We start from the raw sequence: 24,255 nt of genomic DNA, 5'->3' as shown, positions 1-24,255 counted from the left end.
CAACAGCCTATCGGGGCAGGGAAAGATCAGACACCGGCTGTGCCGTCTCTCTGGAAGTGGCTAGTTGTCCTGAGCTACGTGTTTTGGAAGGGCATCCCCTAGAGAAGATGGGGCGACAGAGCCGAGGCAGAAACTGAGTTGGCAGGGTCTCAGCCCCCGCCCCCTCCCCCCACCCTGGGCAGACTGATTGGAATGGGGCCGTTTCTCACACCTACCGGTAGCTGGACATGAAAGAATTTGAGGACCACGTCCTGTGGGAGGCCTGATACGGAGGTGTTCCCCACGGTGATGCCAATCACCTTTTCACCGAGCACCCTGCTGCTGTTCTGGTCCTGAAAGAGATGGAAAGCCCGTGATGCCAGCGTGGGAGAGTGACAGCTCCTGGGCACCAAGCTGCTATAAACCCCCCGGAGATCTCAGACCCAGAGAGCTTCTTGTCACCTTCCTCAGCAGACAACACAGGCCCAAGGAGGGTCTGCGCACCCAGGCTACGGGAGCCGGCGCAGTCTCTCCTCAGGCTGTGCCTCGCCGCTGTCACAGCTGATGTAGCACAGGCATCTGGGGGAGGGCATCAGGACACCAGGTGGCCTCGTATTTACTGGGACAAAGGCCAGATCACAACCCCCAATGGTCCAGCTGCTCCGGGATCCTGACGCTGAGAGGAGCTGCAGGGTAAGGTGCCACCTTCCATACTGCCCCTAGCTGTACAATACCCTGCCAGGGCCTGGGCTGGAGGCATTTCTTCCGGAGCCCAGCCAGGGACCGGTTTGAGCTGCAGTCGCTAGGCACAAAGGGAGATCGCAACCGGCAGAGCTTTGGCCGGAACCTGAATTTGGGGACCCTCCTAGCACTGTCCCGGTGTGTGGCTATGATGGGCCCACAGCGTTTTCCAGCGGGGAGGCACCGTGAGTACGCTGGCCTGGCTCCTCTGGAAAAGGGAGCTCAGAGCCTGGCTAAAGACACTCAGCAAAAAGAAGCTGTTGGGTCTCATCCTACTCAACCTGGTCACACAGGACACTGTGCCGCTGGGGACAGTTCAGATCGGCAGCAACAGCTCGGGGGAGTCTCTGGGCTGGCATAGCAGGGGGTGCTGTGAGTCGGGAGAAGGGCATTGGCAGGGCTGGGGGCCAGGGCTGGCTTGGCAGGGGGTGCTGTGAGTCGGGGGGGAGGGGCATTGGCAGGGCTGACATAGCAGGGGGTGCTGAGTCGGGGGGAAGGGCATTGGCAGGGCTGGGCAGGGGCCAGGGCTGGCATAGCAGGGGGTGCTGTGAGTCGGGGGAAGGGCATTGGCAGGGGCCAGGGCTGGCATAACAGGGGGTGCTGTGAGTCGGGGGAGGGGCATTGGCAGGGCTGGCATAGCAGGGGGTGCTGTGAGTTGGGGGGGAGGGGAATTGGCAGGGCTGGCATAGCAGGGGGTGCTGTGAGTCGGGGGATGGGCACTGGCAGGGTTGGGGGCCAGGACTGGCATAGCAGGGGGTGCTGTGAGTCGGGGGAGGGGCATTGGCAGGGCTGGGCAGGGGCCAGAGCTGGCATAGCAGGGGGTGCGGTGAGTTGGGGGAGGGGCATTGGCAGGGCTGGGCAGGGGCCAGAGCTGGCATAGCAGGGGGTGCTGTGAGTCGGGGGATGGGCATTGGCAGAGCTGGGGGCCAGGGCTGGATAGCAGGGGGTGCTGTGAGTCGGGGGAGGGGCATTGGCAGGGCTGGGGGCCAGGACTGGCATAGCAGGGGGTGCGGTGAGTCGGGGGATGGGCATTGGCAGGGCTGGGGGCCAGGGCTGGCATAGCAGGGGGTGTGGTGAGCCGGGGGAGGGGCATTGGCAGGGCTGGCATAGCAGGGGGTGCGGTGAGTTGGGGGAGGGGCATTGGCAGGGCTGACATAGCAGGGGGTGCGGTGAGTCGGGGGAGGGGCATTGGCAGGGCTGGGGGCCAGGGCTGGCTTGGCAGGGGGTGCTGTGAGTCGGGGGGGAGGGGCATTGGCAGGGCTGGCATAGCAGGGGGTGCTGTGAGTCGGGGGATGGGCATTGGCAGGGCTGAGGGCCAGGGCTGGCATAGCAGGGGGTGCTGTGAGTTGGGGGATGGGCATTGGCAGGGCTGGCATAGCAGGGGGTGCTGTGAGTCGGGGGGAGGGGCATTGGCAGGGCTGACATAGCAGGGGGTGCGGTGAGTCGGGGGAGGGGCATTGGCAGGGCTGGGGGCCAGGGCTGGCTTGGCAGGGGGTGCTGTGAGTCGGGGGGGAGGGGCATTGGCAGGGCTGGCATAGCAGGGGGTGCTGTGAGTCGGGGGATGGGCATTGGCAGGGCTGAGGGCCAGGGCTGGCATACCAGGGGGTGCTGTGAGTCGGGGGAGGGGCATTGGCAGGGCTGGCATAGCAGGGGGTGCTGTGAGTCGGAGGAGCGGCATTGGCAGGACTGGCATAGCAGGGGGTGCTGTGAGTCGGAGGAGCGGCATTGGCAGGACTGGCATAGCAGAGGGTGCTGTGAGTCAGGGGGAGGGGCATTGGCAGGGCTGACATAGCAGGGGGTGCTGTGAGTCGGGGGGAGGGGCATTGGCGGGGCTGGCATAGGAGGGGGTGCTGTGAGTCGGGGGAGGGGCATTGCCAGGGCTGGCATAGCAGGGGGTGCTGTGAGTCGGGGGGAGGGGCATTGGCAGGGCTGGCATAGCAGAAGGTGCTGTGAGTCGGGGGAAGGGCATTGGCAGGGCTGGGGAGGGGCCAGGGCTGGCACAGCAGGGGGTGCTGAGAGTCGGGGGAAGGGGCATTGGCAGGGCTGGCATAGCAGGGGTGCTGTGAGTTGGGGGAGGGGCATTGGCAGGGCTGGGCAGGGGCCAGGGCTGGCACAGCAGGGGGTGCTGAGAGTCGGGGGGAGGGGCATTGGCAGGGCTGGCATAGCAGGGGGTGCTGTGAGTCGGGGGAGGGGCATTGGCAGGGCTGGCACAGCAGGGGGTGCTGTGAGTCGGAGGAGCGGCATTGGCAGGGCTGGCACAGCAGGGGGTGCTGTGAGTCGGGGAGGGGCATTGGCAGGGCTGGCACAGCAGGGGGTGCTGTGAGTCGGAGGAGCAGCATTGGCAGGGCTGGCACAGCAGGGGGTGCTGTAGTCGGGGGAGGGGCATTGGCAGGGCTGGCACAGCAGGGGGTGCTGTGAGTCGGAGGAGCGGCATTGGCAGGGCTGGCATAGCAGGGGGTGCTGTGAGTTGGAGGAGCGGCATTGGCAGGGCTGGCACAGCAGGGGGTGCTGTGAGTCGGGGAGGGGCATTGGCAGGACTGGCACAGCAGGGGGTGCTGTGAGTTGGAGGAGCGGCATTGGCAGGGCTGGCACAGCAGGGGGTGCTGTGAGTCGGGGAGGGGCATTGGCAGGACTGGCATAGCAGGGGGTGCTGTGAGTTGGAGGAGCGGCATTGGCAGGGCTGGCACAGCAGGGGGTGCTGTGAGTCGGGGGAGGGGCATTGGCAGGGCTGGCACAGCAGGGGGTGCTGTGAGTCGGGGAGGGGCATTGGCAGGACTGGCATAGCAGGGGGTGCTGTGAGTCGGAGGAGCGGCATTGGCAGGGCTGGCAGAGCAGGGGGTGCTGTGAGTTGGGGGAGGGGCATTGGCAGGGCTGGCACAGCAGGGGGTGCTGTGAGTCGGGGGAGCGGCATTGGCAGGGCTGGCTTGGCAGGGGGTGCTGTGAGTCGGGGGAGGGGCATTGGCAGGGCTGGCACAGCAGGGGGTGCTGTGAGTCGGGGAGGGGCATTGGCAGGACTGGCATAGCAGGGGGTGCTGTGAGTCGGAGGAGCGGCATTGGCAGGGCTGGCACAGCAGGGGGTGCTGTGAGTTGGGGGAGGGGCATTGGCAGGGCTGGCTTGGCAGGGGGTGCTGTGAGTCGGAGGAGCGGCATTGGCAGGGCTGGCACAGCAGGGGGTGCTGTGAGTTGGGGGAGGGGCATTGGCAGGGCTGGCACAGCAGGGGGTGCTGTGAGTCGGGGGAGCGGCATTGGCAGGACTGGCACAGCAGGGGGTGCTGTGAGTTGGAGGAGCGGCATTGGCAGGGCTGGCACAGCAGGGGGTGCTGTGAGTCGGGGAGGGGCATTGGCAGGGCTGGCACAGCAGGGGGTGCTGTGAGTCGGAGGAGCAGCATTGGCAGGGCTGGCACAGCAGGGGGTGCTGTAGTCGGGGGAGGGGCATTGGCAGGGCTGGCACAGCAGGGGGTGCTGTGAGTCGGAGGAGCGGCATTGGCAGGGCTGGCATAGCAGGGGGTGCTGTGAGTTGGAGGAGCGGCATTGGCAGGGCTGGCACAGCAGGGGGTGCTGTGAGTCGGGGAGGGGCATTGGCAGGACTGGCACAGCAGGGGGTGCTGTGAGTTGGAGGAGCGGCATTGGCAGGGCTGGCACAGCAGGGGGTGCTGTGAGTCGGGGAGGGGCATTGGCAGGGCTGGCATAGCAGGGGGTGCTGTAGTCGGGGGAGGGGCATTGGCAGGGCTGGCACAGCAGGGGGTGCTGTGAGTCGGAGGAGCGGCATTGGCAGGGCTGGCATAGCAGGGGGTGCTGTGAGTCGGGGAGGGGCATTGGCAGGGCTGGCATAGCAGGGGGTGCTGTGAGTTGGAGGAGCGGCATTGGCAGGGCTGGCACAGCAGGGGGTGCTGTGAGTCGGGGGAGGGGCATTGGCAGGGCTGGCACAGCAGGGGGTGCTGTGAGTTGGGGAGGGGCATTGGCAGGGCTGGCACAGCAGGGGGTGCTGTAGTCGGGGGGGAGGGGCATTGGCAGGGCTGGCACAGGAGGGGGTGCTGTAGTCGGGGGTCAGAGCTGGGAGCCAGCCCAAACCTGGCTGAGCAGGAGGTTGCGCGGCAGGTTAGATTTCCCACGGACCGGCAGACCGAGGGAGCAGGGCAGGACCAGCAGCGGGGATGCTCTCGAGCTGCCCTGGCAGAGCTGTGCACAGCCTGCGTCATCGGCATTCGCAGCAGCTGCTCCCAACCAAACCTGGCCCAGCGCTGCCCAGCACTATTAGCCCCTCGCTTACTGCACACGAGCACCACATTCATTCCCATCCCAGGGCCCAGCCCTTACCCGGAAAAGGGCCTTGTTGTTGATATCCATCAGGACCACTCGCTTCTCAGCATTCCTCACCCTGCCCTTCACCTGTGCAAAGAGGATCCTCGGCAGATTCACCTCAAACCCATGGACCTCTCTGCCCACCTGCAAAACAAAGCCCAGCAGAGCCCTCAGAGTGCCCGGCGCACGCGGTGAGGCTGCCCAGGCACAGGACGCTAGGGAAAGCCTTGGGCTCTGGCTACACACGCACCACAACACCTGCTGGGGTAAATCGGCATCACCAGAGCTACGCTGATTTACCCCAGCTGAGGAGCTAATGCCCAGGCCAGGGACCCACACGCATCACTGCTCTGGTTTGTAGTGTGGACGGCACCCGACTGGGTGTTAAAGGGACGCCAGCAACTTGAGGTAAGAACGTTTCTATTCCAGTCGTTTAGCCGGGTTGGCGGCTCCCTGCTGCTCCCTCCTTTCGGCAGCAGCACTGAGATGAAGCCTCACAACTTCGACGCTCCTCCCTGGGCTCTAAAGGCAGGTCCTCTGCCTCCCCTGCCTCCCGCTGTTCCCCAGCCTCATGCCAGAAGGGCGGAGCCGGGCTCCCCATGCAGGAGTCTCAAGGAAAGGAGGTTCCCTCCTGGCTGCCCTCACAGGGGTGCGCAGCCCTCTGGCAGGGCCCATGGCACAGCCTGCCAGCGACCTCTCCTCGGGAGTGAGGGCAGGGGGCTCCTCTGATCACCCTCATGAGACAGGAAGTGTGACTAGTCAGAGCATGGGCCCCCACCAAGTGCTGCCCAAGGCGGCAAGGGAAGAAAGTGAAACCAGAGTGAAGAGGAGATTTCCCTGGCAATCGGTACAAAGAACAGAAGTCTGATTTTTCGGGGTGAGGGCATCCCTTTAACTACACGCTGTAACCAGACATCTCCCAGGTTACCCTGGTTATGGGAACGAGTCAGGTCCCCTCTACATTGCAAACTGTAATGCTGCGAAGACCAACCCAGGACCACGACCTGGAAAGGTTCCACAGAGAACAAGGCACAACCTGGAAACATGCCAAGTGCATCAAGAGGTTCTGCAAACGCTCCGGTTGGTCTGGGATCCCTGCTCGAGGCACCTAGCACAGACTCTGCTTTAGGCCCTGCAGGTAATTTCAGTCTGTCCCTGGATGGCTGGGCCATTAAGGGGAGCAGGACCCAGCCTGTGACTGATCAGCTAGGGATGAGGCGATTCTAGAAGCCAGCAGGCAGGCCAGCTGGGTATGGAGCCATCAGGAAGAGCTACAAGAAGCAGATCGACTCCTGTGGGAAGCCCTGGAGGAGGGCATGACTCTCAGGTAAGAGACCTGTAGGGAACAGATACCCCCTGGATTTGGGGGAAGGAATGGCTGAGATGGAATCTGTGCTGTCTGTTCTTATGTAAAATAAAGCTGAATCCCTCATGCTTCAGGGCTTCAACTGGTCACTGGCAGGCATCAGGAAGGGAGGGTTTCCCCTTGCCCCCAGGTAATTTTTTTGTCTCCTTCCTCTGAAGCCTCAGAGATGGAGGTGGGACATTGAATGGGGGTGGCTGGTGTGCTGAGGTGATCCTGAGTGTTCTCTCTCTCGGGTGCTTGGCTGGCTGGTTCTTTGCTCACATGCTCAGGGTCTAACTGATCACTGCCGTATGGGGGTTGAGAAGGAACTGTCCCCCAGCTCAGATGGGCAGTGACCTGGAGAGCTTTTCGCCCGTCTCTGCAGTATGGGGCGCGGGTCGCTTGCCAGGATCATTTGAGTGTATCTGACTTCATCATTTCCCTGCTGTCCACAGGCATTCGGGCACCTTGGTCCCTGCTGTTCTCTGCCTGTGGCACACAATAGGCTAGTCTCCTTTAGGCTGCAATACTTGGGTCTCGTTTCAGTTGTTGGGTTAGTGTGCGGGTGTTGGTGGCCTGTACTGTACAGGAAGTCAGACTAGATGATCTGGTGGTGCCTTCTGGCCTTGAACTCTATGGTCATGGCTCTGTGACCCCTGGCACACCTGCACTCACCTCCAGTTCAGACATGAAGGGCAGATCCTGAGAGGCTTTACTGGGCCCTATCTTCAAAACAGTCGCACGCACTGTACTCGTCCCAAAAGTCTTGTTCTCCCCTTCAAACACCACCTGTTCCAGGTCCGATTCCAAACACCGAAGTCTCCTTTTGGGGAAGAAGGAACAGAGCATGGGTCTAGAGAGGGTAGGAGGGAAGAGAGCCTCAAAGCAGGGGCTGTACCACCACCAAGTGACAGGAGGAGAGTTTTGAGGACCCGCTGCTGGGGTTGGGAGGCTGTATATCTGACCTACCTCTCCTGAAAACCAGAGCTCCCCACAGACACACTCCTCGGGCATGTGAGGCTGTACAGACAGTGATGGCAAGTGCCTGATCTGGGGAGGAGGAGCTGGACATAGTTTGTATACTGTACTCACTCATATGGTGCAATGGTCTTTCTTCCAGTGGGTGTCTTCATGTAGTTTGCTAAAGTCCTTAATTCTTCTTCAATCGCATGCACCCTGCTGATGTCTTCAGCAGTCGATGTGGAAAGAAAAGAGAATGCTGGATTAGTTCTGTGAAGAGGGGACAACGCTGGTTTCTGTAGCATCCCTCCCCCAGGCAGCAAGTGCTTTATACTGTGTTCTCAGGCGACTGCGTTATTAATTGTTTGGCAATCATGGGTGTGATGAGGACTGGTCTGAATTCAATGGAGCCACTCCTGATTTACATCAGCATGAGTGAGTGGCGAGCCAGTCGCCGGCTGTTTGCAATGGTTATGCTTGGGTAGGTCGGAATGGCCAAGCAAAGCATGGGTACGGCTTAAGGCATTTGGGGCCAGACTTTCAAAGTTATTCAGCACCTAAGGGGATTCTCCAAAGCCCCTCTAGGCATCTTCTGGTGCCTAAATACCTTCACAAACCTGCCCTTTGGAGCCGAGCCGCTGGGGCTGGCCATGCAAAAGGAAGTATTCGCATGAGGTGAGCCCTGAGCCTCTTGCATCCACCGGGATGCAGGAGAGGGGAGACAGCCCATGGTGGTGAGTTTCTTGCCTGTCTCATTCCTCTCTGGGCTTCAGTTGCCCAGGAGATGGGCTTGCTGAAGTTTGCAGAGGGCTTCTGAACAGCCAACTGGCTGCACCAAACTGTAAGGAATGGGCTAGCTGAGGGGAATAGCCAGTAATGGATACTTTGACAATCGCTTTGCCACACTGTCTGGCAGCTCTAGCATAGGTGCAAACTCATGTCGTTCCTATCTGCACAGGCCGAGAACCTCAAGGTGCAATCTCCGGTATGCATGCTCCTGCTCGCCCGTCTCTTACTCTGCGTGTCTCTAACCAGAATGCAGCCGAGGCCACTCCAGTACCCATGTGCAGCCATGGAGACTGCAGGTCCTAGCACCCAGAGCTTCATCTGATCTCAGCGCTCTCCAACTGGCAGATGTTCTAAAGCAGAGGCGGGCAAACTTTTTGGCCTGAGGGCCGCATTGGGTTTCGTAAACTGTATGGAGGGCCGGTTAGGGGAAGGGGTCATGGCCCGGCCCCCTCCTCCTATTTGCTCCCCCGGGACTCCTGCCCCATCCAACCCCCCTGTTCCCTGACGGCCCCTCTGGGACCCCTGCCCCATCCACACACCCCTGCTCCCGGTCCCCTGACCGCCCCCGGGCCCCCGCCGCCCCATCCAACCCCTCCTCTCATTCCTGATGGCCGCCCCCAGGACCACTGCCCCCATTCAACCCTGTTCCCATCCCAACCCCTATCCACACCCCCGCCCCCTGACCACCACCCCAAACTCCCTTGCCATCTATCCAACCCCCCCTGCTGGAGCCAGGAGCTCACAGCCTCGCCACCCAGAGCCTTGCACCGGAGGCAGAGTGAGCGAGCTGAGGCTGCGGGGGAGGGGGAACAGCAGGGGAGGGGCCTGGGGCTAGCCTCCCGGGCCAGGAGCTCGGAGGCTGGGCAGGACGGTCCCGTGGGCCAGATGTGGCCCACGGGCTGTAGTTTGCCCACCTCTGTTCTAAAGGATGGAGTCCTGATGGATCCCTATAAGGCCCCCATACAGCTGTGACCTGAGGACCCCTGCACTGCTGAAGGCAGCCCAACTGGCCATTAAAGGTGGGACATTGTGACTAGATGAGGGGTTATCCGGTGAAATGCAGGACCTTTGCAGCCACGTCTTCAAAAGTGGCCACTTACTTTGTGTGCTTACACAGAGAAACTTTGGGTTGGATTTCCAGAGGTGTTGAGAACCCACAACTCCAGTTCTTGTCACTGGGAGAGGTGGGATTTCGACACCGTGGGGAAATCGGCCACAGAGCGCTGCATGTGGGTGCCCCAAAAATGAGGAACCCAAAACTAGTGGCCATTTTTGAAAAATGATGGAATTAGTGACCAGTGGAGAAGCCAAATGCCCTTCTCTATCTCCTAATGGAGCATCAGCTGCCTCGGGGGTTTTCCCAGAACCTTCCCATCCATGGGCAGACAGAGCCAGCCCTGCTTAGCTTCTGAGACTGAACACGCTCAGAGGCTGCGGTGGTACCGCTGCAAGTTCTCTAACCCATTTAACGTATTGATTCAACTGTACCACGGATGGAGAAGGAGTAAACAGCAGCGCTGCTGAGGGAGGTGTTCTGCAGGCCTTTGCCGTAGGCGTAGGACACGCTGGAAAGCACAGGAACCCCACTTCTATTCTGCGGTGCGCTTGGGTTTGAAAAGTGGAAGGAAGGCTCTGCCTCGGTACTCAGCGTGTAGTTGTTTCTGCCGTACGTGAGGTTGAAAATCCTATCCCTTTGGTACCAGTAGAGGCAGAAGCGGTAGTTCCCCAACTTGTCGGGTAAAGAGAAGTTTACAAGGTTTGGTGGGAATGGCGCACTTATCTTCAGCATGTCAGCACTGTTCTCGATGGTGATGATGATGTTCTCTGGCCGCATCTGATAAGTGATATGGCTTTTATTCGTTTGGCTTCTTTCGCCACAAAATCGAAAGTCTTCTGCGTGGCGGCTGCTTCCTGCGACCCCTGCGTTACACAAAACCGCACTGTAAGGTGTAGCTCAGCCTGAGGGGCTCCATACGCCAGGAGTTCCCCAGGTTATTCACCTCCTCGGTGACCCCACATGACACAGCTGTCTACTACTTATTACATGGATCACAGGAAGCATCGGGGCCCCCAATGTGGTAGGTTCTGCCCATATACGAGAGAGAGAGAGAGAGAGAGAGAGAGAGAGAGAGCGCTCCTGCTCTGAAAATCTTGGGAGTCATGGAAGAACCCACTACTATAGTGTCTGAGTGCCTCCCAGTCTTTTATGCCTTCAGCCACACACTCCCCGGTGAGGCAGGGCAGGCCTGTTATCCCCATGGTATGGATGGGGAAGTGAGGCCCAGAGAGACTAAGTGACTGCCCACGGTCACCCAGGGAGGTGTTTTCAGAACAAGACGGGAACCCAGCTCTCCTGAGGCTCAGGCCAGGCCCATCCTTCCTCTAAATGGACTCTAACCTCACCCAGGTGGCTGATCGCTCCCAGGTGTGCTGTAGGACATGAGGAACACAGATAACAATAATGCGTTCTCCATGTTCATCCAGTCTTGTTCCTGCCCTGATTCATCTACATGCCTCCAGCCTGTCCTGGAAGGAGAGGGGAATTCCATCTCGGAACACAATGACGGTCTCTCTGTCTTTCAGAAAACTTAATTAGAGGGAAAGTCCCTCTATACCTCCTGCCCCCCACCTCACTCCACCCATACTGGGACCACTGTTTCCTCCTAACAGGTACTATCCTGGCACTGGAGGTGGGGCAGAAGGTTGATTATGCTACATCCTTGCCACCTCGGCTGTTGTAAGCCATATAGACCAGCGTAGAGGTGAGGAAATAACCAGGGAGAATATTACCTTGCAAAAGGAAAAGCAGAGCCAGAAGGAGGCGATCCATCGTGGGTGGCTTTCCCAGCTCTTGACGTTCCTCAGTGAGAGACTTTGACCCTGAGAGAGAGAAGCACACAACAGCAGAGTGAGTTTGTCTAGAGAACTGCAGGAATTTTTCACAGCTCAGGGCCTGGAACAGACAGAAAAGCCTGCAGTTCTTTCTGCGTCGGCATGGGCTGAGTTGAGCTACCACGCAAGGTGTGGGACACCTGCAAATGCCAGGAATTGTGTTCCTGTGAGTACCAGAGAGAAGACAGAATGGTAGCTCTATCCGTGCAAGAAGGCTGGACACAACTGTTCTAGTGTCATCTGCCACTAGGGCAGTGGTGGACAACCTGTGGCCCGTCAGAGTAATCCGCTGGTGGGCTGCAAGACAGTTTGTTTACATTGACCGTCCGCCGACACGGCCGCCCACAGCTCCCAGTGGCTGCGGTTCGCCGTTCCCGGGCAATGGGAGCTGCGGGAAGCAGTGCGGGACACAGGGAGTGGTACATTGGAAGGTCCTGCAGGCTGGGGGTACACTGGAGTGCAAGCATTTATCAGAGAATGTGACCCCAGCTGCTCCCTCCCAGCTCTTAGTCCCTAGGGCTGGCTGGGCTCAGCTCCCCGCTCTGGGTGTTGCAACCTCTGGGGTCGCAGCGCTGCTCAGGTTTGGCCTGGCCGGGCCAAATTTGTGGAAGTGGAGTTGTGACCTGGTGCTTGGGGTTGCAGCACCACTCACTCCAATTTGGCCCAGCTGTCCCCATGCTGTCATGATGGAGGGGTGGCTGGGGCAAACCGGAGTGGCACCGAGACCTCATGCATAGGGCCGGCTCCAGGGTTTTGGCCGCCCCAAGCAGCCAAAAAAAAAAAAAAAAAAAAAAAAGCTGCGATCGCGATCTGTGGCTGCAATTCGGTGGGAGGTCCTTCGCTCCGAGCGGGAGTGAGGGACTGTCCGCCGAATTGCTGGACCTGCCGCCCCTCTCCGGAGCGGCCGCCCCAAACACCTGCTTGCCAGGCTGGTGCCTGGAGCTGGCCCTGCCCATGCACCAGGTCACAATGTCCAGAGTGGGGAACTGAGCCCAGCCTGCCCCACAAACTTTTGATACATTCTAGCGATCCCATTTTGGGTCGCGCCTCACAGAGTGAGAAACCCTGCTCTAGTTCAACCCCTACTTCTACAGCCAGCAGATCTGCCCCAGCTGTTTTTCTATAACCATTTCACTGCATTACATCTGATTCCTGGCTCGCTCCTATCTTTCCTTCCTCCCATTTTCATTCGCGGCGCTGCTGAAATTATAACGAGGTGAAATCCAGCACAAGGAAAGAACAGAATGTTCTGACAGCTGTTCAGTGGCATGTGCGGAAAGAGCTACTGGTCTGGATCCAGCTCCTAAACGACAGGTGTCCACATCGCAAAACCCATCGCTGCAACTGACAGTAACTGCCCCTCTGCGCAGGTCAGTCCACAATATTCCAATACCGGGTTTTCGGCTCCTTCCTCTGAAGCAAGCGGGACTGGCCATTGCCAGAGGATAAGTCTATCATGAAATCAAAGCAGAGAGGCTGCTCCAGCAGATATACCTGCGCTATCGTGGCTAACAATAGAAGCGTGGGTTTCAGCAATGTGAGTAGGAAACCAGGGTCCCCGGTGTGCTTGTACAGCCCACGCTGCTGTATCTCCATTGCTATTTTTAGCCAGGCTAGTGAGCATATGGGAGTTTGCCTATAGGACTGGGATGGGCAAACTTTTTGGCCTGAGGGCCACATCGGATTTCAGAAATTGTATGGAGGGCCGGTTAGGGGAAGGGGTCTGGTTTTCCCCCCCCCCCCATCCACTTGCCCCCCCCAGGACTCCTGCCACCCTGACGCCACCCCCCTGGGACACCTGCCCCATCCAACCACACCTTCTCCCTGTTCCCTGACTGCCCTGGGAACCCCTGCCCCTGACTGCCCCCCGCGGGCCCATCCAACTCCCCCTCTCATTCCTGACTGCCCCGCTCTGGGACCCCTGCCCCATCCAACCACCCCTTCTCCCTGACCGCCCCCGGAACCCCTGCCCCTTACTGCCCCCCGCTGCCCCATCCAACCCCTCTCTCATTCCTGACTGCCCCGCCCCGGGACCTCTGCCCCATCCAACCCCTCCTGTTCCCCGCCCTCTGACCGCCCCGACCCCTATCCACACCCCCGCCCCCTGACCACCACCCCGAACTCCCCTGTCCTCTATCTAACCCCCCCTGCTCCCTGCCCCCTTACTGCACTGCCTGGAGCACCGGTGGCTGGCGGTGCTACAGCCACGCTGCCTAGCTGGAGCTGGGCTATACTGCCACCACGCAGCACAGAGACCGGGTCAGGCCGGGCTCTGCAGCTGTGCTGCCCCAGAAGCTCACAGCCCCGCCGCCCAGAGCCTTGCATGGGCGGTGGAGTGAGCTGAGGCTGTGGGCAGGGCCGGCTCTACCATTTTTGCCACCCCAAGCAGCGCGCCGAATTGCCACCGTGGAGGCAGTCCGTGTGACGTTAGGGTGGCACGCCCGTTTCCGCGGCGGCGGCAATTCGGCGGCAGCTTCTGTCTTCAGCTGGAAGACTGAAGCCGCGGAATTGCCGCCGCGGGCAGCTGAACATAGAAGCTGCCACCGAATTGCTGCCGCCGCGGAAACGCGCGTGCCGCCCTAACGGCACACGGACGGCCCCCGCCGTCTGTGGCAGCAATTCGGCACGCTGCTTGGGGCGGCAAAAACACACAGACTGCTGCCCCTTGCAGATTGCCGCCCCAAGCACCTGCTTGGAATGCTGGTTCCTGGAGCCGGCCCTGGCTGCGGGGGAGGGGGAACAGCTGGGGGTAGCCTCCCGGGCCAGGAGCTCAGGGGCTGGGCAGGAGGGTCCCTTGGGCCGGATGTGGCCTTCTCCACTGGTCTGCTCGTAGGTTCCTTGTTGAATCACTGATCCGATCCAGGATGGTGATTCCTGTTTTCCCATAAGTGATGTTTCCTTGGAGGGTCTCTCAGCAGGGAAGCCATGGAGACTGGCGGGAGAGCGTTAGGGAAGCTTGCTACTGCCCCTGTTGTACCTGTTCTGTGGCTACAAGGGATGACTCCAGTCTCAAGGGGTGTTAACCCAGCACCTTCACAGCACTAAAGCAACTAACCAAACTTTCCAGCAGGACTAGCTGACCAATCACTTGTGAGCGCAGGGGGAGTCTGTTTGCCCTTTCGGGGTTCTACTGTTTCTCTGAGGCTGGAGGATTTCGCAGCGAGTTCTTTGCACTTGTAGATCAGCCTTTCCCACACTACTGCTCTCAGATAATAAAACCAGCCACCACAGGCTCATTTACGTTCTAACACACTGAAATATGCAACGCTCTGTGTGTGTCACCCACAAGGGGGTGAGTGCGGAGGGGAGAGAAAGAACAGTGAGAAGCAGGACGCCAGAGGAGAAACATAGAACACACCAACTCAGCTGAGTGTGCGGGCCGGGGTTCGTGGTCCCCGCAAAGGAAGTGACAGCTCTTGTTCATTATTTATATTGCAGTCGTCCTAACAGCCCCAGTCAGGAATCCGGGCCACGCTGTGCCAGGTACAGAGACGGGCCCTGCCCACAATACTAGCTTGTCTGCACAATCTCTCTTGCCACATTCCATTTCCTGCCTCTAGAATTGAACAGTCTGGTCAAAACTCTCCCCACCCCTCAAATGTCAGTTCATTCCTTCCCCCACTCCTGCCTGCATGGGCAAGCTGGGGGGTCCTTGTTACCTGCTCCTTCCCCAGGAGACCAGGCCGCGTTTCCATGGTTACACCTTTACAGGTGCTGCTGCAGAACTAGTATAAAACTCTGGGGCAAGACCATATCTGTATTTTTCTTTACTGCCGTTATGAATGTCTGGGGGTGATTCTGATCTCGCATACGCAGGTGTAAATCAGTAAAAACTCCCTTGGAATCAGCTGAGTTAAACTGGGGGAAAGCCACTGACAATGAAATTAGAATCAGACTCTCTGGGTGAAATCCTGGCGTCAGTGACACTAACGGAAAAACCTCCCTTGAGTCAGGATTTTAAACCCCTGAGGATTCCCTGCTGTTGGGATGCAGGCGCTAGCTTTCCAAAGCCCGATCGCCAGCCCCTACGTGCTCCCGTCAGCCCTCTGGCAGGCACCATGGACCTGCTGTTACTCCTCCAAGCATGAGAGCTGCCTGCGCTCCTGGGAACCAAGTCTTTGGGTTTTAACCCCAGCACTCAAGTGCTGGTTTCTGTCTGAGTCGATTGGGTGTGGCTGCAGTGTGTTAACATGGATCCAGCATAAAGATAAGGGGGAATAAAGGGAAGAGGAACAGAGGCTGGTTAGGCCAGAGAGAAAACTCAGAGTAGGGAAGTCATGAGACATGCTCTTGGCCATCCCTTAGTGACTTCAGCTTCAGGGACAGACAGCTCAGCAGCTCCTGTTTTTGCTTGTGTGGTCAACTGCACAGCTCTTGTGGTTCTGTTCCCAATTTGAATAAGATCTGAAGCACCGGGCTGCTGCGGGAACTGAGGCTGGAGGTTTCCAATGCAAGCTTAGTTTAGGAGCCCTATCTGTCGCAGCTGCTCTGCAAACAATGCGCCAGGGGCTGATAGTATGCAGTGCTAGAAGGAGTGGTCTTCACAGCTTCAGATGCGAGCAGAAGATGCTAACAGTGCCACATGCCTCCTTTTCACCAGCCCAGCTACACCCATGGGCCAGCACTCTTAGCTTGAAAGCCAGAGTGGGTGCTTACTGCCTGTATGCTACCTCCACCTCCAGGCTGCACGGCCCTGCGTGTTCATTTTTAGAGCAGTTTCATTGTCTAACCACACCAGAAAGTAGGATATTGATCAGCACGGCAGAGCAAAGTGACTGGAGCCCCTGTGCAGCTGCTGCTCAGAAACTCTGGCTCGCAGCGCGAGTTTCGCTTTGCCCAATGCTGTCTGGCACCGGGTGGGCCAAGGAGCTGGCAGACACGCCAGGGAATGAGACAACAGGGCTGCCCGACAGCTGCTCTGAAGTAGCGGCTGAGGAGGGAATGCTGGCCTGCACGCCTCCTGGGGGAGTAGAAGGGGCTGTGGGGGAGGCAAGAGCTGATCTGCTCCACTCTGAATTAAGCCCATTTCCTTCTCTCCATTCCTCTCACATTCCCTCCTTCTTTCTGTGTCCCCCTTTGTCAATCTTCTCGGTCCTCCTCTCCTCTCCCATCCTCCCTTCCAGCCTACTCCCAATCTTCACTCCTTTCCATCGACTCTACATCTCCGGACCCTATCCAGCCCGCTCTCCTCTTTCATCTTTGCTCTCTCACCTAATAATCAGCCCAGCCCTCTGTCTCCTTTCTCTCCATTTCCCTCTCCCTCCCTGGGTGATATACGTTTGCCTGGCCGGGTATGCCTACACAGCACAGAAAACCCCCCAGCTGGGCTGGGCCAGCAGACGCGGGCTCAGGCTGTGGGGCTGTTTCATTGCTGGAGCCCCGGCTCCAGGGCCCTGCAGGATGGGAGGATCACAGAGCTCAGGCTCCAGCCCGAGCCTAGAAATCGGCACAGCAATGAAGCAGCCCTTCAGCCGGAGCCAGCCGCGGATCTTTCTTTGCTGTGTAGACAAACCCACAGTCTTTCATCCTGTCCCCGTGGGTGGTCGTTTACACTAGGACTCCCCAAATTGCTAACATCTAGTGCAGACAGACTGGTTCGAGCAACGTGGGGAACGTGCACAATTTCCCCCGGTGTAGACGTGGCCTATGTATGGTGGCTGGAAAATTAGTGAAATGATGACACAAGAGGCTGAAAGTTAAGGGGCCAGAAGTTTTAGTTAGGCAGTTTAAAATGCTTAGTATTTGTTGAGGCCTATTTAATTCTAATGACTAATTAACATTTGGGAGAAAGGAAGATTTTGCTAAAGATTCAACACCACGCTCACCCTTTCCCTGAGAGTTGTTTATGGAGTCAATGGGAGTCTTGCAATTGGCTTCAGTGGGAGCAGAATTAGGCCAGTTCTGCGGGCTTTTGAAAACCGCCCCTTCCATGGCCCCTCGCTTGGCACAGCTTGCTCTCAGGCCCCCAGCCTCTTCTCTGTTCTCCAGCCGCACAGCTGCTTTCTTGCTAGGAGCCTGGTGAGTTCTAGACCTGACTGCAGGTTTCCCCAGTGAGCCATTCCCCGCCCCAGATACTTTCCTCACTGCTGTTTCTGCTCTCAGGAAATGCATCGAGCCAGGAGTCCTCACACGCTGCCCTCTTGGGGGTCACTGCAGCGTCGATGTATCAGGCATCATACCCTGAAGCTGGGGAGGGAGATGGCTTGGGAGCACGGTCACCATTTCCCCTTTCTCCACACACTGGCGCGCCCTGCGTCAGCTTCATCCTGGCCTGTTTCTGACGCACTTGTGCTCCTCACAAGTGAAACCATGTTGGGAAAGGGAGCCAGGGTGGTGGCTGCGGTTTCTCACCCTCTCTCGAACCCGGGCTGTGCTGACACTGCTTTCCCATAAAGCTGTTTGTTGCAAGACCTCATGACTTGGTTCTGCCTCAGTGCAGGGAGCTGCACTTGAGAACCACTCAAGGTCCCTGCCTGCCCTTCATATCTATGATTCTTTGCAAGGGAATCAGCTATAGCCAGAGATGCATGATGTTATCCAGGAGTGGGGAGCTGTAGCGGGGCGGTCACCCTGCTCCGGCCCTGAAAGGGTTAAAAGCCAGCCCTTGGAGATGGCTGGGGCAGAGAGCCAATCAGAAAAGGCTGGGAGGCAGCCAATCAGGGCCAGGCTGGGCTCTATAAAAGGGCTGCAGGGCCAGAAGGCAGGTAGTCTCTCTCCAGTTGCGGAGAGAGATGGATCTGGGCTGCCTGAAAGAGAAAAAGGTACTTTAGACAGCGCAGTGCTGGGGAAGCTCCAGCCCCCAGGCAGAGGCCTTGCTGTCAGGGCCGGAAGAGGTTCTAGGGCTGTGGGGAAGCAGCCAGGGGAGGAAGAGGCAGCAGGTCCAACCCCCTGGCTGATGATGAGTGGGCACTTCAGACTGCAGTTTGCCCCTGGGGAAAGGGGATAGATGAAGACTGGCAGTGGGTCACTGAGGTGGTTTTAGGGGACTGGGGTTCCCCAGGTAGGGGAGGACCACGAGTGTGGGGGCACTGCTGCGGGGGAGTACCCAAGAGAAGGGGCACCACAGGCTGGAAGGGATGCAGGGCCTGAACTACAGTGGTGGAGGAGGAAAGGAAGCAGGTACCGGTAGGGAGACACCAGCCAGCAGGAGGCGCTCTGAGGCTGGGATGAGCTAATTCCCGAGGTAACCAGCAGGAGGTGCCGTGGCGGTGAGGGCACGCCATGTTACAGGAGCTCTGTCATGATATGCTCAGTCCTGACCCCCTGGCAGTGATATCCAGGAGACTTGGTTTCCTGGGTGATCCAGGACTTCCAGGCTCCGGCGCTTGGCTTTGTGAAGGGGTGGTTGGTGACGACACAGAGCAGTTATGGTTTTGGGACTCATTGGCCTCTCTTTCCTCCTCTTGAGGGTGCAGATCACACAGTTTGCTACAGATGCTAATTAGTGAGGGCTGTGAGGTGTAAATAAGGATGGGCAGGGCCCCAGCTGAGGGGAGGAAACCACCAAGTGGCCCTTGGTGCTTGATATGTAAATGTGGTTTGGACTCAAGCTGCTCGAGCGCTGCAACAGGGCTGTGAGTGTTGTAGTTTGTAGCCACATCCCAGACCTCAGCGATCCTGTGACTTCTGGTCCCTGCTGGCATCGGGGCCTGGGTGTGAAGTGTGGGGAGGCTGGTGTTGAAGCACACCCTGTGGTGGGCGAGATGTTCTGCAGTGCAACGCCCAGAAAATGAGCTGTGCCTCAGAGACCCGTCCAGCTCAGAGCTTCTCTTCCCCTCCCTCCCTCCGAGGCCCCGTCTTTCAGCAGAGCTACGGGTGAACCCCTCCGAAGCCCACTGGGCTGACTCCAGAATGGTCAGGATGGGGTTGTTTGCGGTGTGTGTACACACAAGGCACTGCCAGGCTGGGCTCCAGGACAAAGCCACTTGAAGGCAGGACATTAGCCCATGCACGGCAGCTCCTTGCCGTCACTCCCTGCCAGAACGATGAGCAACGGGCGGTGCTGGGCTCCCCTGCCAGGTGGTGCCACCCCTACAGGTGGTGCCAGGTTGAAGAGTGAAGGGCTGCCCTCAGCTCTGTATAATACATAAAACCTTGAGAATTTGCATGCTGAGCTCTGCTGCTGCTGCCTCAAGTGGAGATTCTCAGTGGGAAGCACAGGTAGCGTTTAGTCCCCGGGAAGGGGTGCATTTTCCCCTGAGTGTGTGCCTTCGCCACCCCAATCCCCACTCCTTTTTTGAGGCACCAATCAAATCTGATTCACCGGGGACACAGGCGTTTACCTTTAGCTTTTCCTTGTTTCATGTACTGCATGCTAGGTCATATCAGGAGTGGGCTCCTTTCTTTTTAAATTAAGTTCACTCCTTATTTAAGCAACTACTTACAGGGGTGCTCCAGGTTTGCACTCTTCGCCCTGTGCGCACAGACTGACTCCTTCATGCCATCTCCAAACCCTTCTCTCCTGCCACCTGGGCTCTGCTCACCTCTGCCGGACAACTGAAAAACCACCACATGGGAATGGGTCGGAAATGGATCTTGTTCCAGGGCACTGGCAAGACAGCGGTGGATTTGGGCAGCTTTGCTTCTCCTGGGGAGCTTTTCCCACACAGGCCCATAGAGTCACAAGACAGATGGGGAAGAATACGCCATGGTGTTTTCAGAGGCAGCCTACATCCTGCCAGCACTGGTCATCCTGAAATAGAGGAGCTGCAGGGAGGGGCAGCCAGACCTCTGGGGCTCTCACCCTGTGTTCCACTCCCTAGATTGGCAGCTTCTCTCTGGTTCCTCAGGGCCTTTTCTTCACAAGGAGACCTCCAGTCCCCACGCAGGCAGAGCCTGACTTCCCCCTGCTTCACACTAAAGCCAGATGACTAGCAGCAGGATAAACCAAGCTCTAGCGTGTGGGTCAGTCAAGCCCAACTCTGCATTTTGGATTGGAGACCAGCAGACGGTTGCGCTGGGACAGGCCGATGGTGCATTGCCGGTGTGTGTGTCCAGGACTGGCCTGTATTGATGTAGTTATGTTGTAGCAGGACACCATGCAGCAGGATCCCAACTTTGGATGGGGGTGTCGGGGGGGTTCACCTGGCCCTGCTGCCACCTCCTAGGAAACGTCGGTTTAGGTTTTATCGACTCTTATCTACAAATGTTAATTACAGAAAATCTGACTGAAAGCAAAATTCCCCCTGGGGTAGCTGGTATTTCCCTCTGTGAGGGCTGCCCCCCCTGCCCAGAAGGAGCGCAACACTCAGAACGGAGTTTCTTGCTCTGAACAATGGCTGAGATGTAAAGCCCCCGGGAGAGGCAGATACAGGCCCCTGTAACGCACTGTCAAAGGAGTAAGGAGACTCCCTGCTTCTGCACAGGGCCATTCGTCACGGCAGCAGCTGCTTGGTGCCAGCTCCCAGCAGGGGTCTTGGCCCATTGAGCCAATGCAGGGGGCTGCACTTTGTTCCCCCCGTACCTACTGGAGATGGGGGAGTGACATCTCTGCACGGAAGGGGCAGTGCACTCTCTACCATGCGTGCTGTGCTGGGGCTCTAGGGACTAAATTCACCCTGCTGGGCATCACTGAAATCGAATGGTTGCTGACACCAGCGTGTAGGGGTGCCAAGGCTGCCCTGTGACACAAAGCAAAGGCTCGGGCGTTGTGGGAACAGCTCTGGATTGGCAGCCCCCCGAATGCCTGGCTCATGGCTGTTTGCAAACCCCAGCTCCGCTTACCAAAGAAATGGACTGGCTGGCTCTCCTCTGCTTCCGCTCTCTTGCCCTCTGTGTCATATGTTCTCTCCTAGCCCAGTTTCTCTGCAGGGGCTGTTCCTCACCTGGGGCAGAGCCATTGCTGCGCTTGCACCTCCTCTGTTCAGGGGCTGGTTTGGCCCTGCTCCATGGGGCTTCGGCTGGGTGCAGACATGCTCGGCATGGCAATGACCTGGCTGGCCATCCCTCTCCCTGCCCACAACTCTGTGAACCTTGAGGGGCTCTGTGCAAGGGGGGTCCTTGGGCCTGCCCAGCAGCCGCTTGGCACAAAGGGGCCCTGGGACAATGACGAATCAGGTCCACAGGGTGCTGCTCACCCAGCAGCACCTCTCAGGCCACCTGGATGCTGACCTGCAGGGCTCCCCAAGAACAGATAGTGCTGGGCTTTGGTGGGGTGGCTCTGGGCTTCCGCACCAGGGAGAGCCCAGAGGCGCCAAGATTTTGCTTGCTTGGCTGGAGCGTAGGCCTCTGAAACACAGCTGGGATCCCTCTGACCAGACTGTGCAGCCGTACAGCTCAGCAGGCTCTTCGGCATCACCCTGCACCTCGTGCAGTCGCTCATGCCAACACACCAGGGCTGCAAAAAGGCTCCCAGGTCAGAATGGAAGCGATTCACACCCCCTTTGCAAAGGTGTAAATGGGGACATGGTGTGCAGGGCAATAGGGGACCAGGGCAGGCATGTGGAACAGCAGAGGAGAGGTGCGGAGCATCACAGGGTGGTGACAGCCCTCAGCCCAGAACCCAGGGGACACCAACTAAAACTGAAAACTGCCCCACGGGGTGGTTTGTGAGTCATCCCCCAGCAGCTCTCTCGGGCTGTCGGGCAGCTGCTACCTCGATGCTGTGCTCTTCTCATATTGCTGCTGCTGTCCACAGCTGGCTGGCGCTGGGCTCTCCTCCCCCCGCCCCCGCTGCTCTCTAGGGCTGGGCTCTCCCCTCGCTGCGCTACAGGTCCTGGTCCATGACTCCTAGGCGCTATGGGAATACAAATTAATAATAGGCCTGGCTGCTGTCCTAGGACAGGGCTGGCCCCAGCTCGCTGCTCGCCCCTTGCTGTGCCCTAGAGTTGTCTGGTGGTTGCTGCTCTCCTCTCACTGCTGCTCTCGGATGAGGCATCCGTGCTAGCAAAAATCAGGCCCAGCATTGCGCCCCACACACCACAGCGGCAGTGGTGCAAAGCGCTGCTAGAGACAGAGCTCAGGTGTCTGGCCAAGGCTCCGGCATCTGAGCCTGGTGAGACGTGGGGGAGCTTTACCGCAGGCCTGAGTTTTGCTAGTGGAGACAAGGTTTAAGGTTGTCTGGCTGCTGCTGCCCCAGAGCCTGGCCTCTCCCTCGGACTGGGCTGGGCTCTCCCTTTGGATCAGTGTAGTCACAAGGCCCCGATGCACCAGCTGCACAGGCTGGCATTAGCTAGACAGAGATTAGTCAGATGGTGGGCTGTGCGGTCTCGCATGGGAACACCAGACCGTTGTCACTCCCCTCTCCTCGGAGCTTTCCTGTTCTTAGAAATTCATCGCAGACGCCCAGTGTCTAATCAGCCTGAGATCTGACAACCCGCATGAGCCTGCCACTATCTCCTGGGGCCAGGCAGATCCTTCCTCCCCACAGGATCCGCAAGGCCAAACTGGGTCGTTTTCTGTATCCTTGTATCCTGAGACGCCAACCCGCAGCCCCTTCCTCCTCCCTGGCAGCACAAACAGCCTTATCTCCCCCAGGCTGCAGTTAGGAATGGGCCTTGTGGTATATTTAGAACCCACCTCAAGGCCTGCTATTCAGTTACTTCAATGGGCTGGATTGAGAACAATAGCGCATAAAAGTTCCTGCTTAGTCACAAACAGAGTACAGATGGGTCTCAGGGGCATTAAGTAACCAAAGGGGATGCAGGCTCGGATGGAGCACCTCCCTCCCTGCCTTCCTGCCCCTGATGGCAGAAGCCCTGCGCTGCAAAAGCAGCCCTGTAACGGGCTGGGATCCTGGGGTCAGGCGGCAGCAGATGTCACTTGTGCAAAGCTCATGAGTCTGCCCCCTAACTCACACCAAGAGACATCCAGCCCAGGGTCTGCACCACCCTGAGCCCACTTTGGCCCTCAATATACAGCCTTTTGCATAGGGGTACCGGAAATCGGTATGGAGTACGGGACTACTCAGCATGCGGAAGGGTCCTAGATGGCTGGTACTTTGTAAAGCTCCAGCCTAGAGCTAGCTGCAGCAAATGCAGGATGCCAGCTACCAGAAACAAAGTGGGCCTGATTCTGACCTCACTAACACCAGTATAAATCAGGAGTAAGAATAGGAGTCAACAGAGTCTCACGGGTATAAAACTGGTGTCAGTGAAATTGGACTTACACCCAAGAGGGCACACAACGGTTAGCAGGATGTTGGCACCATGTTACCAGCTCTTGTGATTTTTATCGCAAGTCCTGTGATACTCAGGGCTGGTCCACACTAACCCCCCACTTCAAATTAAGATACGCAACTTCAGCTACGTGAATAACGTAGCTGAAGTGGAAGTATCTTAGTTCGAACTTACCGCGGGTCCACACGCGGCAGGCAGGCTCCCCCGTCGACTCCGCGTACTCCTCTCGCGGAGCAGGAGTACCGGCGTCTAGACAAGACGCGATAAATCGATCCCAGAAGATCGATTGCTTACCGCCGGACCTGGAGGTAAGTATAGATGTACCCTAATTTTCTTAAAGCCGCAGTTCCTGAAGTAAGGCTGACTACATGAGACTACTCAGAATGTAAGTGTTGCGCCCTGGTGGTGATGGAGAAAAGCTCAGAAACATGAATGCAAAAGGCTCAAAAACCAGGAGGCTTATAAAAAGAACGCAGCATTTTTCAAAAGCTCATGCTGTTTAAATGTGGGGTTAGCGATGCTGTTGGAAGGTGTGTTTCACTTCCTATTTGATTTTTTTTCTCCTTATGGAGGAGAAGGATGGTCTTATATCTTAAGTACATGACTGGTAGTGAGAAGACCTAGGTTCTGTTCCCTGCTTTGCCTGCTCCGTAACCTTTTGAAAAATATGTCAATGTTCTTTGCCTCAATTTCCCTATCTGTAAAATGGAGATATCTGTTGACCTGCCCCATAATGGGGCTGGGCAGCTACTTTCACTCGAGTTTGAAGCCCTCTGAGAGCCTGGCTTACCCTGTAAATAAGGGAGAGGCAAGTACCGCTATTGCTTCCTCTTGTCTGAGATAAAACACGCTAGTAGAGCTGGTCAGAGTCTCTTTGCTGATTTTGCTTACTGAATTTTTGCCTTTGCAAAGTGTTTTTGCCAATGTGCAAACAACCCAAAAACATCCCTGATGAACAAATGGCAGTTCGCGCATTATTCATAATGTTGGCATTCGAGTTGCAAGTGGGCTGAATACACAATCATTCGTCTGAATCATGCAGAATGGTTTCGAAGCATTGTATATTTGCCATCACTAAAGGATTTGAATACAGCTGAGCTGAATGGAAACTCTAAGATTTGCCAAACATTT

General features: G+C 57.8%; 1 protein-coding gene across 1 annotated transcript in view; it reads right to left on the bottom strand.

Annotated features, from left to right (window-relative positions):
* The window catches only part of ADGRG1 (adhesion G protein-coupled receptor G1), a 38,673-nt gene that overhangs the window by 5,668 nt on the left and 8,750 nt on the right, over positions 1–24,255 (bottom strand). The window contains exons 2-7 of the mRNA XM_065416368.1: positions 10,907–10,996; positions 9,605–10,036; positions 7,460–7,553; positions 7,043–7,190; positions 5,038–5,166; positions 216–332 (exon numbers count right to left, since the gene is read on the bottom strand). Of these exons, the coding sequence (XP_065272440.1) occupies positions 216–332; positions 5,038–5,166; positions 7,043–7,190; positions 7,460–7,553; positions 9,605–10,036; positions 10,907–10,946 (960 nt within the window). The 5' untranslated portion in view covers positions 10,947–10,996. The remainder of the gene's footprint in view (positions 1–215; positions 333–5,037; positions 5,167–7,042; positions 7,191–7,459; positions 7,554–9,604; positions 10,037–10,906; positions 10,997–24,255) is intronic.

Source organism: Emys orbicularis, chromosome 14, assembly GCF_028017835.1.
Source record: "Emys orbicularis isolate rEmyOrb1 chromosome 14, rEmyOrb1.hap1, whole genome shotgun sequence".
NCBI classification, from domain to species: Eukaryota; Metazoa; Chordata; order Testudines; family Emydidae; genus Emys; species Emys orbicularis.
This window is presented reverse-complemented; position numbering and strand designations above follow the sequence as displayed.